General features: G+C 40.1%; 1 protein-coding gene across 2 annotated transcripts in view; it reads right to left on the minus strand.

Annotated features, from left to right (window-relative positions):
* Nucleotides 1-17,567, minus strand: part of LOC127428348 (double C2-like domain-containing protein beta) — a 176,774-nt gene that overhangs the window by 11,859 nt on the left and 147,348 nt on the right. For both annotated transcript variants that reach the window (XM_051676696.1, XM_051676692.1), the window contains one exon: nucleotides 4,264-4,390. In XM_051676696.1, the coding sequence (XP_051532656.1) occupies nucleotides 4,264-4,390 (127 nt within the window). The remainder of the gene's footprint in view (nucleotides 1-4,263; nucleotides 4,391-17,567) is intronic.

Genomic DNA, 17,567 nt, shown 5'->3' on the forward strand with positions numbered 1-17,567 from the left:
ATATATATATATATATATATATATATATATATATATATATATATACACACACACACACACACACACACACACACACACACACACACACACACACACACACACACACACACACTGGTGGCCAAAATTTTGGAATAATGTACAGATTTTGCTGATCCCACAAAAGTTCAATGGGCTTAAGATCCATTACACTCTTTTCCAATTATCTGTTATCCAATGTCTGTGTTTCTTTGCCCAATCTAACCTTTTCTTTTTGTTTTCTGTTTCAAAAGTGGGTTTTTCTTTACAATTCTTCCCATAAGACCTGCACCCCTGAGTCTTCTCTTTACTGTTGTACATGAAACTGGTGTTGAGCGGGTAGAATTCAATGAAGCTGTCAGCTGAGGACATGTGAGGTGTATATTTCTCAAACTAGAGACTCTGATGTACTTATCCTCTTGTTTAGTTGTACATCTGGCCTTGCACATCTCTTTCTGTCCTTGTTAGAGCCAGTTGTCCTTTGTCTTTGAAGACTGTAGTGTACACCTTTGTCTGGTATCTTCAGTTTTTTGGTAATTTCAAGCATTATATAGCCTTCATTCCTCAAAACTGTGATTGACTTATGAGTTTCTAGAGAAAGCTGTTTTTTTTTTTTGCCATTTTTTACCTAATACTGACCTTAAGACATGCCAGTCAATTGCATACTGTGGCAACTCAAAAACAAACACAAAGACAATGTTAAGCTTCATTTAACAAACCAAATAGCTTTCAACTGTGTTTGATATAATGGCAAGTGATTTTCTAGTACCAAATGAGCAATTTAGCATGATTACTCAAGGATAAGGTGTTGGAGTGATGGCTGCTGGAAATGGGGCCTGTCTAGATTATATCAAAAATCACTTTTTCAAATAGTGATGGTGCTGTTTTTTTACATCAGAAATGTCCTGACTATACTTTGTGATCAGTTGAATGCCACTTTGGCGAATTGAAGTACCAATTTCCTTCTGAAACAGCAAAATCTGTACATTATTCCAAAACTGTTGGCCGGCAGTATATACATCAACCATCAGAATGGGAAAAATTTTATAATCTCAGTGATTTAGACCGTAACATGATTGTTGGTGCCAGACAGGCTGGTTTGAGTATTTCTGTAACTGCTGATCTTCTGGGATTTTCACGCACAACAATCTCTAGAGTGTAAAGAGAATGGTGCGAGAAACAAAAAACATCCAGTTCTGTGGGCAGAAATGGCTTGTTAATGACAGAGGTCAGAGGAAAATAGCCAGACTGGTCCAAACTGACAGGAAGGTGACAGTAACTCAAATAACCACACGTTACAACGTTACTTACTATGCAGAAAAGCATTTCTGAACATACATGTCGAACACTGAGGCGGATGGGCTACAGCAGCAGAAGACCTCTCCGGGTACCACTACTGTCATCTTAGAACAAGAAACTGAGGCTAAAGTGGGCACAGGCTCACCAAAAACATCGCCTGGTCTGACAAATCTGGAATTCTGCTGAGGTACACAAATGGTAGGCCCACTGCAGCTTCAGTTTTCTGTTCTTGGCTGATAGAAGTGGAACCCAACGTGGTCTTCTGCTGTTGTAGCCCATCCGCCTCAAGGTTTGACATGTTGTGCATTCTGAGATGCTATTCTGCTCACTACAATTGTACAGAGTGGTTAACTGAGTCAGCGTAGCCTTTCTGTCATCTCGAACCAGTCTGGCCATTCTCCATTGACCACTCTCATCAACAAGACATTTTCGTCCACAGAACTACCACTCGCTGGTTGTTTTTTGTTTTTCACATCATTTGGAGTAAATTCTAGAGACAGTTGTACATGAAAAGCATAGGAGATCAGCAGTTACAGAAACACTCAAACCAGCCCGTCTGGCACCAACAATCATGCCACGGTCCAAATCAATGAGATCACACTTTTTCCTCATTCTGATGGTTGATGTGAACATTAATTGAAGCTCCTGATCATATCTGGATGATTTTATTCATTACACTGCTGGAACACGATTGGCCGATTAGATAATTGCATGAATATATAGATGTACAGGTGTACCTAATAAAGTGGCCGGTGAGTATATATACAGTTGCAATCGAAATTATTCAACACCCCCAAGACAGTAATGATTTACAAAGGTAAGCTTATCTGATGACCCAGAATTTTTAAACTTTACATTTATATCAGTTGAGTGACACATTCAAAGTCACAGTGTGAATATATAACCTAATATTTCTAAATAGCAGGATATTTTAAAAATACAGCCATGACATAATTATTAAACCCCTATTGCATGTAGCTGTTTCTTAAATATTTAAGGCTACACAAGTAATTGTTTTAAAACAAAATTAAGTCATCAATCTGCAATGGCACTTATTTAAGATTTAAAATTTAAGTTTACAAATGCAATTAAAAATAAGCTGTCACAAAAGCTAATAGAGGAGATTATTTCATTACACAAGAAAAGACCATGGCTAAAAGTACATTTCCAAGGCACTTCAATTTCCAATAGACAAAGTTGGCAGCACCATTCATACATTTTTTAAATATGGTACAACAGCAACCTTCTTGGGGTGTGGAAGAAAGCAAAACTTCACCAAGGGAAATGTTGACTTAAATATTCAAGAAGGAATTTGGAAAGACCTGTGGAGTCCTGGAAGAAGGTTTTATAGATGTATGACACTAAACTGAAAATGAGTTTTAGACCCATTGGGTCAGCAGTACATCTGGAGTAAGTTGACAAGGTGATGACAAGAACGACACCATCCCCACAGTCAAGCATGGAGGTGGATCAGTCCTGTAATGGGGGTGTTTTGTGGCTGCAGGAAATGGCTATCCTGACTATGTGACTGACACCATGGATTCTTTCAGGTATCAGGCCATTTTGGCATGAAAAATGTGATGCCTTCAGTGTGTAAATTGAAGCTCGGTGATCACTGGACAATAGACAGTAACACCAAGGATACATCCAAGTTGTCCAAAATCTGGTTCAGGGATAGGTCGTGGAATGTCCTTAAATGGCCCTTTCAGTCCATCATTAAAATCCCATTGCAAACCTTTGTTGGGACAAACTGCTTTGGCTTTGGATAAAAGCATCTGCCAAATGAATAAATGTAAATGTATATAAATGTAAACCAGTGGAAATTTGACGACCGGTGTACATTTTGGTTATTGTCTCTATTGCGGTTATGCAAAATCAACACCGTGTGGAAAGAAATATGCACAGCATTCTATTCATATTACACATACGTGGTACACATTCTGCCGGAGAAATGGAGAAGGAAGGCGGAGCGGCTGTTGGTTCCTCAAATCCCTGTGCTCCAGAGACATGTAAATGCAGAGCGGAATCACTCGCACTACTCAGTCTGGGTTCTCTTGATATTGCAGCACAAACCACAAAACTTACGTGACCCATTGTAATTCAAGTTTTTTACCTTAAAGCTCTATGTAGGAAGTCAAACATCTCAAATGGCTAGACAGCTCAACATTCTAACCAACACTGATGAGGAAAAAAGCTAAAACAATGTGTCATGCGGCAACAATTATGTATCATGTGGGTTTTTTAAACTACACATCATCACCCTGAATAAAATTCTGTTCGAATGATGTTATCTATTTAGAAACAAACCGGCCATGTTTGCCTTTAGATATTCATATATTTTCTATAGAGATAGAGCCTAATGTTGTGTTATTTTAGCTGGATATTTTTTACTTATGTATTATTTCATTTGTTACATTGCTTTGAGAAGACGTTGAGTTTCTTGAGTAAAGTTTATAATAATAATAATAATAATAGCAGTCAACAATATCAGACTGAAATGTGGCATAATGTGAAATTTAGCATTATGGTAAGGTTGAGGTGCTTTTTATTTAACCAATAAAAGCAGCAATTCAGTTGTTGCACCTGAATGTTTTTGCATGAATGGTTCATGGATTTACAGCTTTACACCATTGTTTTTTTTGTTTTTTTTCTGGTTTTTGTCAAGCCTGTCATGTTTGTCTGAGATGGTTGATGGACGTGAGGATGTTGCTGCAATGATAATTAAATTCCAATTGGTATGTTAATTCTAATCAGAGTTATTTGCAGTCACTTTTGGATGTACTAATCAATTTGATATCTGAATGTCTGTATGTAGCTTTCAAACTTCCCTCAATTTCCCCATCACTCACAGGCAACGATACTGATGATTAGCACAAATGAGCTTCTAATGTCTTCAAATGAGTTGCTTTTATTTTAAATGATTTTGCTCTAAATTACTGTCTAACTCACAGGAAGCTGCTTTTCCAAACAGTTGCTGAAGTTCTTGGTCTGGTTGGGTTTGAGCTTTTTCAGGGGAATTCGGGTTTCTCCAATGAATTCGTTGTGGCGGAATTTGTCCTCATCACACACTGAAATCCTAGAACAAAACAAAAGATTGTCAACAGAGACAGATCAGGCCTGAACTTGACATGATAAAGAAACTACACAGCTAGTTAAAACTAGAGAGGAACTCTGTCTGAGGTTAAAGCCCAAAGTATATTTCGGTCAGACACGAATGCTAGGTGTCTGCGTACAGGAAGCGTGCCGCAAATTTAGTCATCAGCAGACGCTTTAGCCCGATTTTTGTAACCACGCATACTCTGAACACACAGTATGCACGTGTCTGGAATTATTTACACTAATTACCACATCCACAAGGTGGCAACACTCACATTTGAGCTGTTGCTGTCACAGAGATGCGCTAGAAGGTGATGTAACCACCACAAAACAACAGTAGACGAATGTGGAATCAACAAAAGTGGATGTGCCGGTCAAAAGCGCATATTATGTAACTAGATCAGGAGATACCTGTTTATTTAATTTGAGTCTGAAGGAATATAAAGACATATTTATGGGTCTAATATCTTAGAGAATTAGTCCAGTATCTCATAGCAGATGTACCAACATGCCAACCGCCTGTGTATACGCGCAGTCAAATGAAGTATACTTTGAAAGGCTAGTGTTCGATTTAAAACAGACGCTAAGCATTTGCTTCAAAACTGAAGTACACTTTGGGCTTAAGTTTTAAAAGGCTAATGTTTCACAACTTTGAGAAGTCAGACACCATAAAAGAAGACAGAATCTGACAGGGCCAATTCTACAGCACAGCGCAGATGAGTTATTTGCACAAGCCAATAAACAGCACAGCCTGGTGGACTGAACACCACATGGCTGGGTTTTTTACTTGCTCCACATAATGGTTTCAACCGTGCAGCGCTGAACAAACATACCTGCACTGCGTTACCTATTGGTAGTGTGGCCCGAGCCAGTTTCAACCACGCAACGCTGACCGAAGGGAACTGCGATTTGGTCAGAGCTGCTTGGTTTAAAATGTCTTGCTTCATGCTAACCAATGGGTTGCGCAGCAGTTTCACTCTTCTTTTAAGGTGTTTCACTCCATAATAACTATGTTAATCCGATTACAATCTTTGTGATCTGTCCAAAAATTAAACAAATAATAATCTTGATCTTAGTTCAGTCAGGAAAAAAGGAAGAGCAGGTCTTCTCAAATGAGGCAGGCATGGCAAACACTGCAACTCACCTCCTATGACTGATGATTGCAAAACACTTATTCACAGTCCAATATACAATGTGAATTGCACCGTATATTACGTATGCAGAGTCCTTACCAAAAATGCAGAATCTCCATGGGAGGAAGAGTCATTTAAATGTTATCTTTTCACTGTAACTGCTTGCTCACTGTGAAATAAGATTTCTGTGCTATTTGCAGTACCGGCAAGAACTACTTGATATGTGGGGGTAGGAACAAAGGCGTTGCTTCTTTTAGTTTTCTACAGGTCAATAATAACATTTGGTTGGAAACAGATGAGTAATTCATACAGAAATAATAACTCACTGGTGATGTGTCTCATTTACGGCAAGAACAGATGGCCAAAAGAGCAACAATTCAATGTCTTTAAGATTATGTTAAATTTGTCATCACCAGAAAGAGATGTTAAAGTGTTTAAAAGAATTAGCATTGAGTTTAAAGGTTTTGGTGACCGAAGCTTTATTTTGCAATGATCTGAGACCAGGATTTGGGCAAAGACATGAGGTCTGCAAAAATAGCAGGCCCTACACAGTGCATTTAGTATCTAATGCCAGTAGTGCTGATCCAGACAGTAAAATCCAAACTTATTTTCAGTCTAGTCACGTTTATTTCTCTCAGTTTCAAGGACTGGCCTAATCCTCATGCTTTACACCTCATAAAATTACTGATTCCCTCAACTCTGTCTCAAACAATGAAACTGATATTACAAAAACATGCAAAAAAAGTGAGTTAGCATATAGGGCAATTCTGGTGTATAGTCACCATTTCTCAGAACTGTAGTCTATGATATGGTCATAAACAATCAAATATTTTATACATGATGAATTCACAGAAAAAAGCCCCATCACAACGTTTAACAATGTAATATCTCAAACAGACTGATGCATAGAGTGTTGAATTAATATGTGTGTTACATCGGCTTTGGTCTTTCCTTGAAAGTGCAGACATCCTTGTCGATAAGGGGAGGAAATAAACACAAAAAATGCCTCCCGATCCACATAATTTCCATTTCTTACCTCTCCACTGCATTATGTAAACATTGACTTTCTATATGGTTGTCTTATTGCCATCTTGAGTTTAGTTGTGTATTTGTAACCTCATATCACGATTGATTGCTAAACTCATGAGTGTACATGTTTGTGTAGTCTAGCTCAGCAGTTCAGCTCTGCAAATGCTTCAGCGATGAATCAGCTAAACAGGCAGTAACACATTTTCTCCTTTTCACTCACAGATTAATAAAGGTCTTGTATGAGACACGGTCAGCAGCAGTGCTCAATATGTCACAAAGGTCTGGTTTATACATTTTCCTCTGCAGTGTTCCATGTGGATAGATTGTTTTCCAAGACAACCGTGTATGCTGGATTGCTCTTCATGCCATGTCTAGAACTGTGTGTGTTTGCTGTTTTGTTTTGATTATGGCTGATTACTGCAGTGTGTATGTTTATTGCCAACTGTCCTCTTGAATGAAAGTGCAAATGCTAAATGGACAAATCTATGCTAAACCTTCAATCAGGAAATTCTTATACAGTGCTATTCTCTGCAATCACAGCACATTGTGTTTGCCCGCGTGAGCTGGATATGCTTGTGCACTGATACAAATTTGCTGAGGAATGTAGGGGTAGAAAAGTCCAGATTGGTCTGTGATTTAAAGCAATGATCTTCACTAAAAAAAATAATAATAATTTTAAAAAAAATAATAATCTTAAATTGTTATGCTAATATTGGTGAGTAAACAATGTATGAGTCAGAGCTGGTTCCGGCCCTTAGAGAGCTAAAAATATTCAATTCCAACTGAAAATATTAGTGGGCAGTAAAATTTGTGCATTCAGGTTGACGGCCAGGGTTTAATATGCAAAAAGTATTTGAAATGTCAGGTATATTTTTATCTAACTGAATGCTGGGAGGAAATGAATTAACTATGCATAATTTTGTCCAAAAGACAGATTTATGAGATCAGAAGAGGACAGAGTTGCTGCTGTTAAATAAGATATTCTAATGTTTGTTTTTGTTTTTTTCATTTCTCTTTGTTTTAATGTGCAGAGAGAAATCCCAGGAAGTCATACAATTAGAAAAATAAGAGGATAAGCACAGCCAACTACATTTAATTTTCCATGATCGTTAAAAAAAACAAAAAAACATGTTTGTAAAAAAGTCTAAACTAAAAGGCTTTCAGATGTAAAAGCATGAGAGATGTGGTTACAAGTACAAGGTACTTGTGTGGTTAATTTGGCTTTGAATAGAGCTGTCACTGTTGATGGTGGCACTGGGGGTATGCCTTTTCAGATAACGAATCTCATAGTTTTCATAGTCATAGTAGGAGTTATGCACAGCCCGCCATTAAAACTCCACTTTGATGATCATCTGTGGGACATGAGTATCGCAGGCAAATGAAGTCTGGTGAATAATGAGAATGAGCTAATGCTATAGTGAGATAAAACCTTGAAGCTGTGTGGAAATGCACTGTGTAAAAGTGTAAAAGACTGAAGCATGACATCATGTATACTATGTCTGTTTCTAACAGACATTCCTGACATGGTCTTGCTTTTCATACTCTGTAGGGGTACTTTGGTAGGTCTTTTTCACTGAATTTGTCAAGATATCCATAATGTTTTAAATGCTGATATTATGAGATGATTGTTGGAAGCTTGTGATTGTGAATAATCGTGAAATTGTACAATTACACTTTTATACTTTTGAAAAAATAAATACAGGTTTCCCGAACACCTAAGACCTCTGGTCTTCCATTGGATGAACAACAACGTCATAACAGTGAAGCCACTGCGCCGCCATATTGCTATGCCCAAACATTCCAACATGTCCCTGTTGACTTAATAGGAAATCATCTCATTTCAGCAAGTAGACATTAAAGAGGCCCTATTATGCTTTTGGGGATTTTACCTTTCTTTTTTGTGTGTAACATAGCTCTTTGTGCATGTAAAAGGTCTGCAAAGTTACAAAGCACAAAGTCCACGCAAAAGGGAGTTATTCTCTCCAACAGACAACACTACTCAAGAACTACAAGAAACGGCCGGTTTGTAGTCCAGCAATTTTTTCCGCAATGTATCTACGTCACTATGTAACACATTTGCATAATGCCCGCCAAGGGGCTACTTTGGCCCGCCCTCAAATGAACATAGTTATAGCAGAGGCCAGAGTGAGTTGGGTTAGTGTTATCGCCATGTCGAGAAGATGCTGTTTTCTTCACTGCGAAAGCAAAACCTCTTTGTTTGGACTTCCAAATGCAGATGAATTGAAGAATCAGTGGTTAAAATTTATTTTAATTATTTAGCAATACAACCACAACCAAAGCCAGATTTTCAAGTCGGTTACTCCTGAAAGATAGGGCAGTTCCCTCTTAGACAATCTGGCACTTCAGGTTCACAACCTGTAAGTATGCTTGATTATTTGTGGATTTATCTGCTACCGAGAGTTCAAATGCAGAGTTTTGTGTTTTAGCTACGGTGTACACCCAGTGCACAGCTGTAGACCTCTGCTAACCTGCTAGCTAATGTTATTGTGTTTAAATAGTTTGCTAATCAGCTGCGGGCCCACTTTTACAACAATTGTGTAGAATTATGCAGATTGTTTGTCGTTCTTACTATCATGAATAGTGATCAAATGTGGAGATGGATTTATTTTTACAAATGGTAATTTTATGTCTGCAATCCATGGTAGTGCTCGGCTAACTTGCAATGTAACGTTATTGTTTTGGTAAGGGTTTACTATTCAGCTGTGGGCCGGCTTTTACCTAAAACTGTGTAACAAAATGGTCGATCTCAAGAGTCTTATATAATTATATAATTACAAGCTGTAATGTTACGGTCGCTATTGGTAGTCCACGGCTAACTTGCTCACTAACGCTCTAATATCCCCGGTAATGTCCAACCGGGAGTAAGCCTCTGTTCTCTGTCCATATCTCAGGCGAAAAAAATTTGGCTACACCCATTTCAGCAAAAGATGACTAACTTAGATTCACTACGTGTCTTTTATTTGAAGCTTTGAATCAAATATTACAGCTTTTCCTATTTACATTACAACTTGTGGACAGTTTTCCCACTTCCTTTGGTGATTGTTGTGCTGCACTGACAGACCGAACACCGGGGCAGGCTCTTAAATCGCGATCAGCGTATATCTTCTCCCTCGCAATGAATATTATCCATAACAAGCAAATTAAACATTAAACATGATTATCACTAGAGGGCGAAATGCAACTGTCATATCCACAGGTCGGAGACAGTGAAAGGGGGGTGTTTTCGCCTGTGAGTCATTGAAGCTCTATGGCAGTTTGGGCATACAATGATGGCCACTCAAACACTTCTGGTGGCTTCACCTCCTGCAGGCAGTGTACCGTTGCATCAACGAACCAGTTCTATATATATAACAGTGGTCCCGCCCCAAACGCACACCATTTGTTTAGTCAGTGTTGCTGTGTCTGGTTTGTCAGGATTCTCATATAAAGCAATGTTTTCACAGAGCCACAGTGTTTAAATTTTTTTTGAGGGATTCACCCTACGAATGGCATAAGCTGCATCCCAAATCTACTATTCTATGCCATTTTGTAGTGCGAGTAATACACTGATTAGCCAAAACATTACGACCACCTGCCTTTTATGCTGCTGGTCCTCCACGTGCCGTCAAAACAGTGCAGACCTGCTGAGGCATGGACTCTACAAGACCCCTGAAAGTGTCCTGTGTATGTGTCACCAAGACATTAGCAGATCCTTCAAGTCCTGTAAATTGTGGATTGGAGCCGCCGTGGATCAGACTTGTTGGTCCAGCACATTGCACAGATGCTTAATCGGATTGAGATCTGGGAAATTTTGAGGTCAGGGCAACACCTTGAACTCTTCATCATGTTCCTCAAATAATTCCCGAACAATGTGTGCAGTATGGCAGGGTACATTATCCTGCTGAAAGAGGCCACTGCCATCAGGGAATACCATTGCCATGAAGGGGAGTACCTGGTTTGTAATGATGTTTAGGTAGGTAGCATGTGTCAAATTGGCATCCACATGAATGGCCAGATCCAGGGTTTCCCAGCAGAAAATTTCCCAGAGCGTCACAATCCCTCCACTGGCTTTTTGTCTTCCCACAGTGCATCCTGGTGTCATCACTTCCCCAGGTAAACGGTGCACACATACATGGTGAACCACGTGATGTAAAAGAAAATGGGACTCATCGGACCAGACGACCTTCTTCCACTGCTCCAAGGTCCAGTTTTGACGCTCACGTGCCCATTGTAGGTGCTTTCGACGGTGGACAGGAGTCATCATGGGCACTCTGATTGGTCTGTGGCTACGCAGCCCCATTTGCAGCAGGGTGTGATGCACTGTGTGTTGTGACACATTCCTCCCGTAAACATCATAAACATTTTCGGTGACTTGTGCCTTTTGTCGGTTCGGACCAGACAGGATAGCCTTCATTGCCCTTGTGCATCGATGCCAGTTTGTGGTTTGTCCCTCCTTGAACCACTGTTGGTATGTATTCACCACTGCTGACCGGGATTGCCATTTAAGAGATTAACAATTTGGCACTTGTCAAAGTCACTCAGGTCTTTACTCCTGCCCATTTCTCCATCATTCAACATGTTGACTAATGGCACTTTTCCACTGCACGTTACGGTTCGACTCGACTCGACTTTACTTTTCTGAGCTTGCTTTTCCACTGCAATTTAGTGGTGCCTCAATGTGGGTGGGATTATAGGCTGATCGTCATAGTTGCGCCGCCTCTACTGCTGTGATATCATCTTAAACGCGACACAAACATTACTGACCATAAACAATAACATGACCGCTAGCTGTTAGCTACTAGCTCATTGTGCTGCATAAAGCATTTGTTACATGATGATTTTACACAAGTGTAACAGTTAAATTGGCCTGGTTGTTTTAGAAGAAAGCTTTCCAGTAGCTTGTTAACTAAATATAGTGAAGCTTTCAAGCAGAATATAGAGTTAACGTAACAAAACGAACCATCCTCCATCGTGGACTCCAACAACACCGTGGCCGAGTCCAGGGCACTCTCCCTCCCATTGCTCGCCAGTCTATTGCCATAGATAGCGTCCATTTGGTCGAACCACTTCCACTTTCTTCTGTTTGAACCACTCCGGCTGTTGTGGTCCTTGATGGTTCTGTAGTCACTTTTACGTTTTTTTTACTTTTCCCTACACTGTTGGTAGGTCCGGTGGTAGCCGTGTGCAGCCAACAGCTGAGGCACTTCCTGAAAGACTTTTTCATTTTGCGTTGTTTCGTTTGAGGAATGACTGCACCTCGTTTATTGACCACAGCGTGGTTTTGCACACAGCCATTTCTTTTTACAATTCGAAAACTGGGTGAACAAATGATATTGCTGTCGCTGTTGCTAACTTTAAAACTAGCGGGTTGATGTCCTGTGTCGCAAATCCAGTGACGCTGGTAGTGACGATTCTCTCTGACCAATCAGTGATCTGCAGGGTTTTGACGTCACATTTAGTATCGGCTCGGCTCGCTTGGAACCTCAACCGAGGTGGTATTAAAAAAAGTAACAGGTACCAGGTACTATCCATAGTGGAAAACCTCCAAAAAGCGAGCAGAGTCGAGTCGAGTTGAGCTGTACCGTGCAGTGGAAAAGCCCCATAAGAGAACTGATTGTTCACTTCCCATCTAATTTACCCAAACCTTGACATGTGGCCTTGTTAGGAGATGATCCTCGTTATTCGCTTCACCTGTGAGTGGTCATAATGTTTTGGCTCATCGGTGTACAGTACTGTGCAAAAGTTTTAGGCAATTGTGGAAAATGTTGCATAGTGAGGATGTCTTCAAAAATAATGCCATAAATAGTTTTCATTTATCAATTAACATCATACAAAGACCAGTAAACATAAAAAAGCTAAATCAATATTTGGTGTGGCCAGCTTTGCCTTTAAAACAGCACCAATTCTCCTAGGTACACCTGGACACAGTTTTCCTTGGTTGTTGGCAGATAGGATGTTCCAAGCTTCTTGGAGAATTCACCACAGTTTTTTTTATCTATTTAGGCTGTCTCAATTGCTTCTGTCTCTTCATGTAATCCCAGACTGACTCGATGTTCAGTGGGGGGCTCTGTGGGGGCAATGCCATCTCTTGCAGAGTGCCCTGTTGCAAAGTAATGTTTGGGAGTCTAAAATGTATTTTTCCTATGGATACACTAAAGCTGAAGATATAAATAACCATCTTAAGACAAATGTTTTGTGAAACATCTTAAGTGCCTAAAAATATTGCACAGCACTGTATGTTCACACTATAATGCAACGAAGAGTACTACGAGTACCCGGATGACCCATGCTGTAAATATGTACTTTACGCTATTTGAGATAAGAACTGAGTTTGGCTAAAACCCTGTCTACACCAGGCGCATCCGTTTTGACATGATGTGATGCGCCGCTCCTGTACGGTGTAGACAGGGTGTCATACAATAAATCGAGCAGCAGCGTATTATGTAAGTTTGAAACGTCACTTCCATCAGCTGAAAAACTACGAATGCCTCTGTGCAGAAATGTATTTTCCATTTGGGACAGGACTACACTTTGAAAATTTGAAAGAGTGTATAGTGTAAGTGCACAATGTGTCATTTGAGACACAGCTTTATTAATAGTTGTCACGCTGGATGGGAGGAAGCATTTAAACATAAATAAAAAATATATACATCAATGCAATAATCTGAAAGGATGAAGAGCAAACTGTACACTGGATGGTTGATAAAAAAATACCAACATAAATATCCACTGTAAATCCATAGAGCATATAAAGTTATGACTCAGCTGAAATAAAATAGTGGTTCTCAGTTAAGATAAATGTGTAAACAAGTTGCCAAAATTTTCTGTTAATCAACTGTAAACACTGTTGGCTGAGTATTGCATTTACTACTACTATGTTTAAACTTGACTCCCTATTTCCCCTAACTCATTGCATGATATTAAATATTTCAGTTAGAGTATAAAAATAAAATTGTAAGTATTTTGCTAGCTGCCAAGCTAAATATCCACACAGTGAATTCTTCTTAATGATTCCTGTATACATTTAGCATGACAGTTGTTGGAACTTATGATATAGTGATTGTGTGCCTTTTTAGAGTTTATCCAAAGCACTGGCTCTACAGATTTATGTTTTGGGTTCAACTGCATCAGGTAAGAGGCCAGCCCTTCAGCCTTCACTGGTTATGTTTACATGGCTTGACCTGAATGTATTCAGTGCCACATTTATTTCTTTACTAACCAATACTTGAAATCAATAAATGTCAAACCAGAGTAATTTTCGAACTAGTTAAGCACCAAATGCTGGACCCTGCCAGTCTCATTTAATGTTGATGTTCTTGAGGAATTGAAAGAGAGGATGGAACTTCCTGTGTCTCTTTCTTGTTCAGCTCTTTTCATTTGCAGCCAGAACTAGCCTCCCTTCAGAGTGATCAAGAGCAAACAAAATCAAGACAGAGATAACTATTTTACCACTGGGATGTAGTCACAGACTGCTAGAGATTTACAAGATAGCTTTTATTGAGGAAATGTAAGGCCCTATAAGGTGCCAGAATGCTGTAAAAGGAAAAAAAGGAAAATTTGGTTTTTATAAATGCTAGAGGTGAGACGCTTAACATGCCAGTGTTTTGAGTTTCTTTACATGAAGGACAAAAGAGTGTACCCTGAAGGAAAGGCCTATAAGGGAGACTTTTGGTTTCCATGGAAACTGGCTTAGACAGCCCTAAAGAAAAGCAATGGTGAATCATCAGGTGGGTCCTCCCTGATGCACGTGACTGCAGACACATAGACACCCATTGCTCGCTTGCTTTTACATTGGTCATCTTTACCCTCAGAACCCTAGAACAGAAAAATTTTAACATTTAAATTGAAAATGGAAAATATTCCGCCCAATGTTATACATAATTTGCCCAATCTTGCAACCATACATGCGAGCGCCTTCCCTCTCTCTTACCCATTGATGAACTTTAATAAAATCAAAACATGTGCATCACTATCACACGAGCAAAAGCAAGCAAGGGGTATAGGGTACAATGGGGCTTAAGGCACTCCTTTAGGAAAATGTCCTTTTTTCTGGTCACAAAGTGTCTCAAAATTGAAAAATGCATTTCTTTTTATGAAATATTTATGGAGCAACATAATTTGTGTGAAAATAAGTAATGACAGAAGGTTGTTTTGATTAAAATTATTTTTTTTAAATTAATTAATTAATTTATTTTAAATAAGGTGGCGAGGGAGCCTTTTACTCCACACTTGGGGAAAAACGCCTATACGTTACAAATTAAGATGATTACATTTACAAATAACCACTTAATTTCAGTCACATTTGGGATTTCATAACATCTCAAATATTCTATAAACAAATTCATCTCCATTGTGATTGGATCAGTTAATGTGAGCCCACTTTGAACATATTTCATAACAAATCTATTCGCCCCACTTAAGCAAAACAATGTGCAACAGTAGGGATTTTCACCCCAAATACTATCCTTTTACTTATTGAACAGTTTTTAAAAAAACTTTTGATTTTAATCACCTTGAACAAAACTGAAAATGAAAAACAAGTATTTTGTCTCAAAATTAATGTGAACGCTTCAGGATTATCATTAGCTACATAAATTTGCTACATTTTAAAAATTATTTAATATTAGATCAAATTACCTCAGACTGAGAATTTAGATATTGCACACAATGATCTCATGGATCAGGAATATTTTGCAGTGTATAGTAACAAACAGGTGTTAAGGAAAGTACTGTGATAGATTTTGTTATTGTTTAGCATTTTGGAGAAAATAAAATTGAAAGTGCCTTTTACCCTGAGGGCCTTTAGCCCTGTTGTACCCTATGTATTTTACTTGTGTAATTTAGAAATATCGATGTCCCTCGCACCTGTATGTGAATCTAACTCTTGCAATTATCATTTATCATAGTCATGCAGCCTGTTTTATTCAGTTTTGTGCTTTGGACTCAAGATGGCGCCGAGTATGGCTGCTGCGTTGTGAGCTCTGACACAGCATTGTAGTGTTTTGTTTACAATTCTAAAGTTTTTTGTCTTGGATGTTGTCTGCCTTATTGTCTACGACAGACAAACACTTTTGGACATTGGTTCTGCAATAACACACCGAAAACCGGACTTCACATTCCTCAATGCCGACCCGCTGTTTACAAACACGCAAGCGGAGCCCTTTGTCTGGGCTGCCCGGCCGAGGAAACGCAAAAGGAAAAGGGGAAACAGAGCCGGCGTTCTCATCAGAGTAAGACGTCGTGCAAATCGAGCCCCGCTACCCAGTATTCTACTGGCAAATGTTCAGTCTCTGGATAACAAGCTCTGTGAGCTGAGAGCGCGGATCTCTTTCCAACGAGAGACGAGGGACTGCTGCATTATCTGCCTTACGGAAACTTGGATGTCTGCTGAGATTCCAGATTCAGCCATTGAACCAGCGGGGTTCTCCGTGCACCGAGCGGACAGAGCGAAAGACCTCTCAGGCAAAAGCAGAGGTGGTGGTGTATGTTTTATGATCAACAAATCCTGGTGTGATCAGAGGAACGTACATTCCATCAAGTCTTTCTGCTCTCCTAATCTGGAATTTCTCATGCTTCTGTGTTGACCATTCTGGCTACCGAGGGAGTTCACAGCGGTCATTATCACTGCTGTGTACATCCCGCAACAAGCTGACACAGACCGGGCACTCAAGGAACTGTATGGGATTATAAGCAAGCAGGAAACTGCGCACCCTGAGGCCACGTTCATTGTGACTGGGGACTTTAATAAAGCCAGTTTCAAATCAGTCGTATACCACCAACACATTAGTTTTAACACACGAGGGGACAGGGTTTTGGACCATTGCTACTCTCCCTTCCGGGATGGCTACAAATCCCTCCCCTGCCCACCATTTGGGAAATCGGACCACTCTTCCATTCTGCTTCAGCCCGCTTACAGGCAGAAACTGAAACAGGAAGCACCCACCCTCAGAACAATCCAGTGCTGGTCAGAACAATCAGACTCTACGCTACAAGACTGTTTTGATCACGCAGAGTGGGAGATGTTCCGGTCCACCTCTGATGACGACATCGAGCTTTACGCTGATAGCATAACGTGTTTCATTAGAAAGTGCGTAGAGGATGTTGTTCCAACCAGAACAATACGGATCTACCCGAACCAGAAACCTTGGATTAATAGCGATATTCGCGTGGCACTTGATGCACGGACCTCCGCTTTTAATTCCAGGAATGCAGAGGAGCATAAACAAGACCAGCAAAACATCAGTACAGGAACAAGATTGAAGGACAGTTCAACACCACCAACTCTAGGAGCATGTGGCAGGGAATTAATATCATCACAGACTTTAAAGGGAATAAAAACTCCGCCGTGAACACCACTGCCTCTCTCCCGGATGAGCTAAATACTTTTTATGCTCGTTTCGAGGGAAATAACACCGCCCTCGCGGAGAGAGCTCTCGCGGCTGAAGCTACAGAGGTTAGTTCACTCTCTGTCTCTGTAACGGATGTAACCCGATCCTTCCGACGGGTGAATATCTGCAAAGCCGCAGGTCCAGATGGCATTCAGGGCCGTGTCAGAGCGTGCGTGAACCAACTGGCTGGTGTTTTTACGGATATTTTCAACCTTTCCCTCTCTTTGTCTGTAGTCCCCACATGCTTTAAAACATCCACCATTGTGCCTGTTGCAAAGCAATCCAAAATCATTTGCTTAAATGACTGGTGTCCTGTTGCTCTGACCCCCATCATCAGCAAATCTTTGAGAGACTAATCAGAGATTACGTCTGCTCTGTGCTGCCTCCATCACTGGACTCACTGCAGTTTGCTTACCGCAACAACCTCTCCACTGATGATGCCATTGCATCTACAATACACACTGCTCTCTCCCACCTGGAAAAAAAGAACACTTATGTGAGAATGTTGTTTGTAGACTACAGCTCAGCATTCAACACCATAGTGCCCTCCAAGCTTGATGTGAAACTCCAGGCTCTTGGCTTAAACAGCTCACTGTGCAGCTGGATC

The sequence above is a fragment of the Myxocyprinus asiaticus genome, chromosome 3, assembly GCF_019703515.2.
Source record: "Myxocyprinus asiaticus isolate MX2 ecotype Aquarium Trade chromosome 3, UBuf_Myxa_2, whole genome shotgun sequence".
Classification (NCBI taxonomy): Eukaryota; Metazoa; Chordata; class Actinopteri; order Cypriniformes; family Catostomidae; genus Myxocyprinus; species Myxocyprinus asiaticus.